This window comes from Leptonychotes weddellii, chromosome 1 (genome assembly GCF_054177405.1).
Source record: "Leptonychotes weddellii isolate Sample4059 chromosome 1, ASM5417740v2, whole genome shotgun sequence".
NCBI lineage: Eukaryota > Metazoa > Chordata > Mammalia > Carnivora > Phocidae > Leptonychotes > Leptonychotes weddellii.
Window position 1 is genome coordinate 108,409,298 of NC_138369.1, and position 13,756 is coordinate 108,423,053.

At 43.2% G+C, this 13,756-nt stretch overlaps 1 protein-coding gene and 1 long non-coding RNA gene across 9 annotated transcripts in view; one reads left to right on the plus strand and one right to left on the minus strand.

Annotated features, from left to right (window-relative positions):
* The window catches only part of PLD1 (phospholipase D1), a 189,292-nt gene extending 178,243 nt beyond the window's left edge, over window positions 1-11,049 (minus strand). For 4 of the 8 annotated variants that reach the window (XM_081829656.1, XM_081829638.1, XM_081829645.1 and 1 more), the window contains exons 1-2: window positions 10,898-11,045; window positions 366-521 (exon numbers count right to left, since the gene is read on the minus strand). In XM_081829656.1, coding sequence (XP_081685782.1) covers window positions 366-514 — 149 coding nt within the window. In that variant the 5' untranslated portion in view covers window positions 515-521; window positions 10,898-11,045. Of the gene's footprint in view, window positions 1-365; window positions 522-10,090; window positions 10,259-10,897 lie in introns of those variants that run through there. The other 4 variants (XM_081829665.1, XM_081829662.1, XM_081829669.1 and 1 more) reach the window with 4 other exon arrangements.
* A 174-nt stretch (window positions 11,050-11,223) lies between these two features.
* LOC145723266 (uncharacterized) overlaps window positions 11,224-13,756 on the plus strand; it is a 5,647-nt gene continuing 3,114 nt past the window's right edge. The window contains exon 1 of the long non-coding RNA XR_014148190.1: window positions 11,224-11,456. This is a non-coding gene — a long non-coding RNA (uncharacterized LOC145723266). The remainder of the gene's footprint in view (window positions 11,457-13,756) is intronic.

Genomic DNA, 13,756 nt, shown 5'->3' on the forward strand with positions numbered 1-13,756 from the left:
AGGAAAGATCAACTACCCTCTTTGATCAGTTGTAACCATAGGTTGGGCTATAAACAAAAGAGTTCAGCAAAAACTAACAGAAACCTGTCAGAATCAATGAGCTATATGGACTTTACAATAAAGAAAATTGTATGTTTTATTATTCATTTGTAAATTGTGTGCTACACATCCTTTACATCAGGAAAATTTATAACGCCCCCCCACACACACACACACACATTTATTTTTCTGGAGAGTTGGTTGTTAAACATTTACCAGCACACCACTGCATAAATCTGACTAGGTGGTTCTGCTGTTTCAAATCCCTCCATAGCTCCCTATGTCTGCCACCTTTTATGCTCTGCTTCAAATCCTCTCAGACTCACCTCATATTCCTGCCATCGGGATGGCAGCCAGTCCTGTGAAGAATCCGACCAGCTTCATATACGTGCAACCTGACAGGGCCTCTCCAGCCCAGGCCGCCCTGATATTGCTTCATGAGGTGCCCATGGGACTCCACCTGGCAATTAGGCATGCCCAATCTGAAAAAGTGAAGCTGCCTTCAATCAGTGGGAGATGAGAAACAGATAAAAGCTTCTCCCTTCACCTTCTCCAGGTGAGCTGTGCTGAGAGACATTTCCTAAGACCTCGCCTGAGAAGATCCCCTGGAATCAAGCAACTAGTTGCTCCTAGCAACAGCCAATTCAGTAACGCCTGCTTCCCCGTGTGACTCTCCCTGGGCCTTCACTCTTGCTCCCAGATAGCATTCCTATTAAACCACCTCACACAAGACTTTCCCATAGGATAGAGTCCATGCTCCTTATCTGAGCAGTAATGACCTTTTGAAACTGGCCTCTAGCTAGCATGTCACACCCTGGTTACAAAGAATATGCATTCTCTTTCCCATCCCTGATGCTTTGCTTTGCTCATCCCTGTTTACTGCTTAGAATTCTAAGGGTGTGCAGACAGGTAGAAAATTATATAATTTACGACAACCACAACCTTAAAATGAGGAAATTGAGGCCCAGAATTGAAAAGTCTGGCCCAAGGGGCTCAATGGCTAATTTAAGACAGAACTGAAAGCTCTCCTGGTTTTTATGGGCTTCTGGTTCCTAAAGTGTCCATGAAATATCTATGTTCTAGTCCTGAAAGTCTACTGAATTGTTTCCTCTTTCAACATCTCAAAATACATGAACTCCCATTTCTCTTTAAACTAATACTTTTTATTGCCTGAGCCATTTTGTCTCCCACTAAAGAAACAGATAGTAACTGACTTTTACTCAGTGGTTCAATCCAGTTCCTCCAGCATTTGCTGGCCACATTATACAATCACTCATGATGAGTGCAGTGAGGAAGACAAAAACGAGTAAGACATGTCCTTTACTGAAAAGGAGTTTATGATCCAGTGGATGAAAAGAGAGGGTTGTGCAGAAGTATATCAATATCTGCTGTGATTGTTATAATGGGAGAACAAGCCAAAAAAGATTGAAAATATCTACTCTAGTTATTCAAAATATATATATAGAAACACATGCAGAAAATGTCCACATGCGTGGGATACAAAATAGGAGCAAGAACAAGTCAACATACTTGGAAAACTGTAAGTTCAGAAAGAAGGCTATTTACAGATGTATTTTAGAGCCAATAATCATCCAGGATCAACCAATCAACCAATATATTAGCGCCTGTTAAATACAGGTCATTTGCTTTTCATGCCGATAGCTGCTGCGCTGTTTCAGACAAGCAGCAACCAAAACACTGATTACAATCACACAAAAAGAAACCTTTAAAAGCCTCTGGTCCAGTGCCCTCCTAAAGAAACCAACGTTCCATGTGTTCCTTTTCTTATCCAATCTATTTCCCCTGAGGGATCCAGCTACTCTCTTTCTTCCCCAACAACTCAGACTTGAATCCTCACTCTCTCTTGACCTTTCCTTCTCCCTCATCCCCAGGAGCCAATCAACTCCCACATCTGCGGCTTCTGCGCAGATCCATCCCATAACTGTATCCCTCCTAGCTTCACGCTCTTCTTCAGCCCGGTCCCTGCGTGGAGATTGGGCTGCCCCAATAATTCCTGAAATCACCATCTCTTCCCAAGCTATTCATCACGGTGCCAGGGTTGCTCTTCCTAAGCATGGTTCTGATCATGCTGTTCCCTTGCTGCCAAAATCCAAAAACCAAAAACATGTTTAGTTTTAACTGCCTGGCTCTCTCATTCTCAATTCCATCTGTTTCTGGTTGTTCCTTCCCTGACACCAACACTCAGTCCACCTATGTTAAGATTACCCCCTGCTCCCACACACATCCTGTACTCCCCATCCCATCGAAAGATTGGGATGGTGCCGTCCCCCAAAATGCCCTACCTGTCAAGGCTTTTTCCGCTTGCCAAGATCCTGCTCGACCTCTCCTTCTTCCATTAGGGCTTCCTAGATCTCCAGCTGTTCATTCATCTTTTGACCCTCTTCTCCACACCCTGTTTCCCACTACAAATTACTTATACTTACTTCACAGCATTTAATCTTTGAATTGTGGTTCCTGATGTGTCAGCTAAACCATTAGGTCAGTGCTTCTCAAATCATGGTTCCCAAACCAGCAGCATCAGCATCATCTGGGAACTTGTTAGAAATGCAAATTTTCCACCCAGCCCAGACCTACTGAATCAGAAACTCTAGGGTGAGGCCCAGCACTGGGCTCTAATGAGCCCTCCAGGGGATTCTGATGCGCAGTGGAGTGTGAGAACCACTGAACTAGACTGTAAATCCCCCGAGGGTAGTGATTAGGACTAGGTTAATTCATTCCAGCTTCAGAGGCAGGGCCTGAAACAGACAAGAGTACTAGTGGAATTTCTGAAATAAATTGCCCAGAGTCACACTAAGTCAGATGCCGAGACAAAAGCAGAACTCAGGTTACCATGAATATCAGACCAGAGGTCTTTCCAGCATGACCACAGTCTCTAATTGTGAATATAGGCCATTTAAGTTCATGTATAAGCGCCAGTGTGTTGTAGGAAATGCACTTAAATTGCCTAAGAATGACAAATTGTGCAATTAACAAATCAGGTCATTTTCAGTCTGTAACTTCAAAAGTATGAATTAGTGGAGCTGGTCCAGGAGGCTTACTTAGAGATGTCCTGCTTGTGGAAAAGGAGATCCTGCAAGAACTGAAGAATAATCAGCCACTGAACTTGTGCGCCTCAAATGTCTCACCAGGACTATGAAAGAGTAAATTATGCTCACAGAATGGAGTTAGAGGCGGACTCAGAAAGTTGTCTTTTCTAAAAACATACCATATTGTAGCTATCTTTCTTTTAAATGCATATTTTTAAGGAAGCAGCTTTTGACCAAAACATCTGCAAATACCTTAATAATGTGAAAAAAAAAAGCTGGCATTTACTGATGTAAGTTTCTAAATTTCTCACTTATTTATTTTGGGCTTCCTATTGAACTTGGAGAACATTGTTTTGCAATAGATCTGCAAAAATTACCTCGCCATTAGTCAAGCCTGCTCAGTGCCTTCTGGTGAGATCAGACAGGGCAAACCTCTCCAACATGCATTTCTGGCCACCTGGTATCTTACAGAGTGATGCACACGCCCCAGGTTCCCCTCACCCTGCCAAAACTGCCCCTCCTAGCACTCAAAAGAAGGGGGAAACAGGAGTTTCCCAAAATTGATCAGGTTTACTTTACAGTACTTTCATGCTTAATTGTCACAGATTATTCACCCATGGGACAGGTGGGTGCAGCTGAATCAAATCCTTATAAACTCTCTGAAAATGAAAGGTGACATTCACATAGAAAGCCACAGATTTTATTTCCCACTGGTCAGCAGTGACCCTTTTTCCAAATGGCAGTAACACTCCGCAATGAATCATTGCCATGAACATGATAATATTGGCAGGGTCAGAGAAGAACAATTAGGAGAGCAGTTGGAACCATTTGGGAAACCAGGGTTCCAACTAACATCATACACTCGTAACAGCAATTTGGAGAGGCATTCACTTAACACGTAATTAGTGAGCACCTACTGTGTGCCAGGCAAGTCCCTGTTGTCACAGAGCTTTTACATTCTTACGTAGAAAACTTGGTATTCAAGAAAACAAGCCTGGAAGAAGAATTCAGATACAGATAAGTGCTGGGATAAAAATAACCCATAATAATGGGCTAGGAGGGATGAGTCGGTGGGCAAAGCAATGCAGACGACTGACTGGGGAAGCAGATCTCACGGTCAGGGAAAGCCTTTCTAGGGAGGTAACATTTGAACTTTTTCTCATGGACCTAAATGTTAAAAAGATGCAAGCCATGCAGGGCCTTAGGACAAGGGTGTCCCAGGCAGAGGGAACAGCGCCAGGCAAAGGCCCTATGGTGGAACCCAACTTGGAGTGTTTCAGAAACAGAACCCTTCTGACAATCCCAAGAGATGGGCAGTGGCAGTTCGGAAAGGTGAAAACTGAGGCAGTGCCTTCACATCTGCTCCTAGGAGCCCTGGGGTTCCAGAGCTGAGGGGCAGCTGGTGCCAGGTGGTGGTCAGGGAGGGAAGACTGGAGGAGGCAGCTGGCTCACTGTCCCCATCTAGGAACTGTCAAGAAGAACAACTCTCCTTTGGGTATTTTACATACTGGGATTTCACAGAAGAGCTCCTTTAGAAAAGTGGTTCTTAGGGGTGGGGATGGAGAATGGTAACCGTAATTTTTTTTTTTTTTAAGATTTTATTTATTTGCGAGAGAGAGAATGAGAGACAAGAGCATGAAAGGGAGGAGGGTCAGAGGGAGAAGCAGACTCCCTGCTGAGCAGGGAGCCCGATGTGGGACTCGATCCCGGGACTCCAAGATCATGACCTGAGCCGAAGGCAGTCGCTTAACCAACTGAGCCACCCAGGCGCCCAACCGTAATTTTTTTTAAAGCATGAAAATAGCTGGTCCAGGTTGTTGACGAACAGTCTATATTTCCATCCATGATTCGTGCAGATATGTATTACCCACACCCTTATAAAGATAATGGTGCCAGCAATGCCCTTCTCCCATATAATGTGAAGCTGAAGAATGTGACGGGAAGGGTGTTTTTCTGACATACCATGAGCTAGTTCACTCCTACCTGGAGAATATACTCTGTTCTTCTTAATTCTAAATACATTTTAAAAGCACACCTCTATACATACACTCATTGGTAAAGAGCAATAAATTGTGCTTCTCCTATTAAATACTATGCTTCTATTAAACGAATCAGGGTTCTTCTATTACTTGCCATGCTACACTTACGGATTAAGAAAAACCAAATTTTCTAGCTAATGTCAAAACCTATACCCTAAAAGTATAATTATCAACGGCATACAGTTCATTCTCTCTAGTTATAACCAGCTTTGCTGCCAGAAGTCTTCCCACTACTTCTCATCACTGGGGTCTCATGAAATCTCACTCGCATTCAAGATTTCCTCCCAGGCAAAATTCACTTCTCCCTCAGCCGTATTCCCATTAGGGCCACGTCATCATGTCTACTCTAGCAGCAATTCCAGTTTGCTTGGTTATTTATGGATGTCACTGCTACACAATTTGGGACAGAGACAGGAGGGCAATGTGTGAAAGAGGGGACCGAACATTTCCTGTGCCATTTCTATGTTCCAGGCTCTATGCTAAACACTTCCTAGGCATTGTTTCCTGCAGTCTTCACAACAGTCCTGTGATATAGGTATGACTTTTATGCCTGTTTTACAGATGGAGAAACTAAGGCATAGAGAATTTTGAAGTTACTTGTCTTACACCACATGGTGCTAGAGTCCTCTGGATCTGAATCCAAGCTCTCTGGCCTAAGGCTGAGGCCCATAGTCATTATCTCTCCCAGTGGGGACTTTGTGGAGCCCAGCTGTGCCTTACAAGCCTCACAGACCTGCTTTGCTTAGTCAGTGCCCCATCACCCTGCATTTCCCGCCACAAGAGTAGCAGGCTGGTGTTGGGATTGAGGTGAGGTAAGGGTTGGGGTTAGAGTCCCTGCTCCATGTTCCTAGTTTTGGAATATTACCATCTACATATCCCAACAGGTGGGTTTTTCCTTAGGATGAAAGGATTCTGGCTGGATTTCCCCTCTCCTTTTTCTGTTTTGTTGTGGTGGTAGTGGTTCTTTTTGACGTCACAGTCATGTTAGTATCACAAATATACTTCATCTCCAAATCCTGTACCCTAACCTTGGCTTCTACGTTTTTATTCCAAAGTGGGAACAATGGTGAGGTTTTTAAAACAATGTCAGATTTCATCTTCAATTTGTTCTTCTTCCTACTCAGCCCTTTTTATCAAATTTCCCACTTTGGGTTCTGCATATTCATATCACCACTCCTCCATACATCTGGAACTGTTTTCCTGCTCCAAGCCATGGAACCCCCATCCCAATTCATTGCTACCTCTCCAATCTCACTTCAAAGGACTCTTTCATCAAAACTTGGGTAGAGAACATTGCAGACAAAAAGGCCAAAAAAAAAAAAAAAAATGAGTACAGATGATAAATCCCACAGACTGTTCACTCCACATCTACAAATGTATTTGTAAGAATAGTTAAATGGCACGGTAGAACAAATAACTAAGTAAAACATTAGCCATAAAAACCTTCTTTTTGGGAAATATCTGTATGTTTTGAATAAAATGAATCACACCATCTTCCTTCATCCATTAAATGCACCTTTTCATTCAGCTCACCACTATTGTTCACCATAATGGACACTGGAGACACAAAAATGGCAAAAACACAGCCTATGGCCCCTAGGACCTTTCCCTCTCACAGGGAAGATAGATAACGAAGAAAACAAGTGCAAACCTAGTGATTCCAATATCATGCTCTATATAAAATCCATGCATACAAAAGTGGTACAAACAAAAATAGACTGGATTGGTATGAAGATCCCCAGCAAGGGCTAAAGAGTCCCCTGATATCTCATTGTCCCCATCCTTTGTTGATTAACAATGGTTTTAGTGCTCGCTTTGGCAGCACATATACTAAAAATGATTAACAATGGTTTTAAGCAACATTAAAGTCACTTCAAGATAAACCAAAGGAAAGATACTTTTCAACTCCGTTTGGCATCTCAAAGGGCATTAGGAGGTAACACACTGAAACGCAGCCTTGTAGAAAGAACTGGTAAGGTTTCAGCACTGTCTTCTCCTTCTGCATGCCCTCTTCCACCTCCTCCTCTCCCTGCCCACCATTTTTCTTTTCCTGTGTTTGGTCCTTATTCTCCCTCGTCCAAATGTACATCTCTAAAAGCTGACTTTAGGGGAAAAAAATCACTGTTGAATAGTGAAGTTTGATTTTCCTGTTCTTAATACAAAGTTTGTCAGTTTATGCCCTTAGTTGCATCTCTCTCTCTCAACAAAAGGACCAACCAAATGAAGTTATTTTTATTTCCATGTTGCTCTTGGCTGATTTTCTTTCGTGCGTCAGAGGTTTTCAAAAGGTTTCCAACTCGAGATCCAAAAAGCTCAAAAAACGATTGAGTACAGAATAAACCTATTCCCTTCGTGCCGAGGGGAGCCCAGGGCCACAAGCATCACCGACAACTGGGGAAGGAATCTGGGATCCGGAGCCCTAAGCAGCAAGCCTTCCCATGGCCCACAGTTGGCCATAAGCTTCTGCTCTGTGCACCCCTGACATCCCCTGGGACTTAATTTAGCAGATGAGCTCCAGGATGGTCAAAATGATTATTAAAATACTGAAGCATTTCCCCCCTGATTGGCAAATACTCCCCTCCTCCCCCCGCAAAAAAAGAACAAAACAAAACACACACCATGGCCTTTCCAGACCTTCCCAGGATCCCTATCCCAACCTCCTCAATCAGGAGGTAAGGCTTCGTTAGCCCAATAGAAGGTTTCCAGGACCCTGCCCCGGAAATATTGGACATAACCAAACTCCCCCTTAAGTTCCTCTCCTGAAAAATAAGGGAGTCGAACTGATTTTCTGATTGCAATTATGTCAAATTCTTTCTCCCTAAGGACAAGGACAAGCTAGGAATATCACAACCTGAAAAAAGTTTATTTGTTAGGAAGATGGAATCTCAGGTTCTACTGTACTGGTGACAGAGCCATGCCCAGATGCCCAGATTCTGGGTACAGGCTGCCGGAGATGGGACTCCGGCTCTGCCATACGCTAGCTGTATGATCTCTCTGTGCTTCCAATCACATCATCTATAAAACAGAGACGATATTATTATCTATTTCCCAGGTAATTAAAGGAGGATTAAATGTGTTCGCGTTTGTAAAATGCATAGAAATAGTGCCAGGCACGTAGTAAGAGCTATACAAATATTGGCTAAATAAACCGATCATTTTCTTCTGTCCCTGCAATGTGTGTTTAATAAATTCAAAAATTAAGAAAATTTCACAACAGAAAGAGAAAAAAAAAAAACAAACAAACCCTGTGACACTACGAAACACTTACATAACATACACTATTGTTGAATGACCCGGCACGAAACATCTGGGATCCAGATATTACACTGCACTGTGAATTTAAGGAAACCAACACACTGGAATGCATTCCCACTGCAGCAAAAGATATGATTTGTACAACTCTTTTTCTAATCAGGAAAGTCACGGGCTTATGGGAAATTTAGGTTATAAGTTTCTCATTTTCACTCTGCAACAACATTTATCCACAGCCCAGCTGGAGAATACATTTTATTGTGTGGTGCTAAGACTTAAAGGATTGTAAACATACAACCAGGCCTGGCACGGGGACAGCTGTCTCCTGAACACAATGACTCAGACCAACTGTGAGTTTAAAGAGCCACATCTCATGTGCTGAGTCCTCTAGCGTCAATGTTTAGTAAACACCTGGAGTGCAGAAGAAATAGCTATACCCAACAGCTAGCTTGGGCAAAACTGCTTCTAGTTACTAAAAAGGTGCCATGATCAGAGCTCAAGCATCATTTAGATACATGCTACTGCACAGCTAAAGGAGACAAAAGTATTTCAATGTTCTGTGAGATATTAAGGGGAGGAAACTATCAACAACAATAACTCCCTCCTGGATTCCTCCCTCTCCATAACTAAACCTCACAATACTTTTATATGCAAATTTAAATAGCTCACCAGCTTATCCTTCTATAGTAATGTTGCAGATCTTTCTTGATGGAGATAAGACTGACTAAACACAAACACTGGCCGTGGCTTTTCACCTTTCCTCTTTAAAAGTGCATTTCTGTAAAGCTATGAGAAGGAACTCAAACTCTGCTTCATGAGAAAACTAAAGCCTGCAGCACAATCATTGTCATCAAAATGTTCTGAAAACCCTGTAAGAAAGAAGAACAGTGTTCTGTGGATGGACAGTGGAGATGGAAGCACAACAATGAGAAAGTACTTAATGCGACTGAACTGTATGCTTACAAATGGTGAAAGGGGCAAATTTTATGTGATGTATTTACCACAATAAAAATAAAACAACTTAAAAAAACTCTAGAAGAGTTAAAGGTAAATGAATTTCATAATAAATTCTAATTAAGAAACCCACACTTGTCATCAGACAACTTCCAAGGAGCAGGGTCTCCCACTAGCCAGTTTTAAGTGAATCAACAAACCTAAATGAGCTTTATACAGCACTTATCACTGTGATTAATAAATACTCTGACATCAGGGACAAACATGGTAAGACACATCTTCCTCAAATCCTTAACTACTCCTGCTTTTTATATGGATTGTGAGTTATACTGGATCCTGAGAAGACACACTAGGAGCTCGCACAATTAGTTGAAAGATCCCCAAACAACCTTTAGAGGCTGTAGACAAATTCAAGCTAAAAGCCAGTGTACAAATTCACTGGTATGTACCTTACAAAACATTTAATACTGAAAGATCTTTATTCAAACAGGCAATATGTAAATGCGGTTTCTGCGAACAGTTCAAGCTGTAGATTCTTCTCATTCTTTACGCTTTCATTACACCACCATTAATTAGCCCTTTTAACGCATCACAAATGTCTCTGGGTACCTAGTCTCCCAAAAGCCCTCAGAAGGCCCACAAGGGGTTATCGCAACTGAAAATTGGCAGACCCGGCAGATAAAGTTAATGGAACTCTCTATTCTGGTAAAAGACCTAGGGATGATCAAACACAGAAATCCTGTGGTCTTAAGCATCTACCTGCGTCTAGTACTTCCCAGAGTAAGTAAAGGAGGCAATAAACCGAGACTTGGAGAAGAAGCAAACATAGGCGCGGCGGTAGTTCCGGCAGTTCTGAAGGGCGTCACAAGATCCTATCCAACGCTGGGAGCACCCCGCTCCTGGATCTGAGACTTAGGTCCCAAACACCTCGAGTTGGAGTGAGAAAAACAAGCCCTTTAACACACGCCTCGCTCCTGGCCCCCTTGCCCTTGCCCGACTCCAGCGTCATCACCTCGTGGGCGCACAGAGCATTTGTGTGCCCGCACGCCCAGGACCGTGCATCTGGCAGGCTGGGCTCTAAGCCTCGGAGCGCAGCATTTCCTGGTTGGTCCGGGATGCTGGTCCCCTAGCGCCGCCATCCCCGCCATCCCGCAGCGCACGCGAACCCCCGGCGCGCGAGAGGACCCGGGGGCACCAGCCCCACTGCACAGGCGAGGCCCGCGGTGCACCCTGAGGGCACGCCCCCAGTCTCCCCTGGAGCCCGCGGGGCTCTGCGCTCCAGGCAGCGCCCGCCCTGGCAAAAGCGCGCGCCGAAGTTGGTCCGCGTCGACTCTGCGAGAACCGGGCCCGAAGGCGCGCACAGGAGGCCCCCGGGCCGCCAGGGAGGCCGGTCCCGCGGGGCCGCCCGGCGCTGGCGCCCGCCGCCGACGCCTCTGCCAAGGTCCCGTCCGAGCTGGGCGGGGAGCGGCCAGCTGCGCGGGGTCGGTGGGAGGGACGGAGGGCGAGGGCAGCGGAAATCAGACGCCCGCGGGAGCCTGGCGCGCCCGGCGGCGGCGCGGCTCCTACCTGTAGGACGAAGGCGGCCGCGGGCACCTGCGCGGTGACGGCGGATTCCCCGGGCTCGGGTGCAGCTGGCACGGCTGGAGGCGCGGGAGGAGAGGAGGGGGGAGACCGCGCTGCGCCGCCGCCCGGAACTCGCCGCCCGGATTCGCCCCGGCCTGGCAGGGGTGGGGCGAGGCGGTGCCGGGTCCGGGTGCGTCGCGGCGCAGGTTGGCCGCCCCCGCGGGGACAAGGAGGGCTCTGCCGGCCGGGCCTCTATCCTCGTTCCGGTTTCTTCTTCTCTCTTCTCCCAGAGTGTCGTGACTCAACCGCATCAACCTACGGAATGTTCACTAGCATTAATGTTATTATTCTCAGGAACGCTTAAGCCACCAAGTGCCCAGGCACCGTTCCAGGAGCTTTGCCGGTGTTATCCTACCTCGTCTACTGCAAAGTGTAGGGAAACACGGGTCGAAAAGGTGAAATAACTGGCTTGAGGTGACACAGTTAAGAAGTAGGAGCCTTGATACCATCACCTATCAGCCTTCTTCCAACTTCCTAGACTGGTGTTGCTGCTAATTTATAGGTAAGGAAACTGAGGCCCAGGAAAGTGAAGTAACCAGCGTAAGGTCACACAATTTAGAGAACACTGGAATTTGTGCCTTGATGTCTTTAAAACGCAAGCTAATTCAGAAATCTTAGCATAAAATAATAAGTCGGGAGTAAAACATGGAAAATTCTCATTCTGCCCATGGAACTGTACAAATACAGCAATTTTTATGTTTTTAGTCCACCTAGAATAAAGTCTTAAAAGAAAGAGAACCTGTTATCTTGCGGTTTGACTAGCAGGCCATTTGGAATAAAGTTTTGAATATAAGCCAGCCCAGCCTCATTACACAATATTACATTGGGCCAAGGCCGAAGTAAGCAATCCCTCCACATACCCCAAACTGTTAATAATGATGGCCACTTTAAAGCACTTAGTGGATATTGCACAGCTGAGACTGGCCGAGTTACATAATGTCTTACTGCAAACATGGAACTACATGAAATGAAAAATATAATGTTCCAGTCCAGGGAAAGGAAGGGGGGTGAAATTGCAGTCTGGAACTCTTTTTCCTGTAACTTATAGTTGCTCATCCCTCCCAAGACTACATTTTTTTTCTCTTGAGCACATCTTTTCCTAATGATAGAGGAGTCACGCAGCCGTCACTCTTTCCTTGTTGACAGAAATGATTGATGTCTTTTAAATCCTAGAATACTGACAGACTTTTACAATTAAACACATGGCCTTCTGAGCAAACGGAGTATTGCCTAAGAAGAGTTTGGCCAGTGTAAGACAGGCATGTTACTGAAAGGCTGAATACTCTTTCCTCTTCTTCTTTCTCAAGTTTTATTGGTCACAGATGATTTGGTCAAGTATTCTACACACAATTAACTGCACTCTTACAAGCTTGTCTTTAGAAATTATAATGTTTTTGATTGAGAAGCATCAGGCTATAAAACTGCATCCCAAATTCTTAAGTGTCATCATTAAAACATTTGGCACTAACCTACAATAGGTCTTTCTATTAACTATAATTAAAAATAAAATTATTTAAGTGCCTTCCCAATAATTGAATTTCTGCTTCCCTGTGCTAGAGGAATCAAATAGTAAAAGGCCGTTGTGGACTGCCAAAGAGAAGTTTTAGATATAGTATGATTCTGTATGTAATTATTTGTTTTCCTGAGCGGTTTGCTGATTGTTTGTTGTTGCTGTTATTTTTCCCAAATCTTGCCTATCTTCAGAGATGTCAAGAAAAAAATGACAACAAATCCTATTATATATCCATCTGGATACACATTTGACATTTTTATCAGACAAATGATATTCTAAATCCTCTTTAATTTTCATCTTTTCTTCTCAGTATAGAAGTGCCCATTTTTTATAATGTCCACATTTATATTTTACAAAAATACAGAGTTTTGGAGATAACAGAAAAAAAATTTTTTAAATTAAAATTACCTATAACCCCCCCCCAACATATTACCCCATTGTTAACATTTTGGTGTATTCCTTTCTTGTTCATGTTCTATACATAAACAAATGTTTATTACAAAATTAACACCATGCTGTACAAGTTAGAGTCCTGCTTGTCTCATTGCTTGAATATTTATAAGTTGAGTATTTTTTACTCTAATTTTTTAAACATAATTTTTAATGGTTTAAAAATATTCCAGCCATTTTTTTATCTATTGATGGCTTTGAGGATGTTCCCAGACCTTTGGGCAGTTTACAAACATGCTGGAATGAACACTGTAAATACCAATCTTTATTGAGATCTCTAAATTCCTAGCAGAGAGTCCTAAAAGTGGAACTATTGGGTCAACATTTATAAATATTTCAGAGCTCTGTGAGATGTTGCAAAGATCTTCCAATATTAAGTATCATTTGCTTATATTTGAAAATGTGATGGATCAAAATCATATCTTGTTTTAATCAGCACTATTCAATAACAATAATGATGAACACTATTTTTTCATGTTTACTATTTGTACTATTGACTGAGAATGATATATTAGTGTCTGTTGCCTGATTTTTTATGTAATATTATTGCTCTTTTTGTTAATTTGCATTAATACTTTTAATAGAAACATATTATTTATATATACATACACATTACTTATAGAACACTCTATAAAATATAATGAATACTAATACACATATTATTTATAGATTGCTCTATAAAATTTGCACACCAATGTGCTCCCCCAGATTTTCCCTCATGGTATTTTTTTTATATGTACAATGCTGTCCAAATCATCTAGGTCAGTTTGGGATGCCCAGCATCGATCATCTTTTATAATAGTCCCATTTTCTCTCTTTTTTCTTTTTTTCTTTTGTGG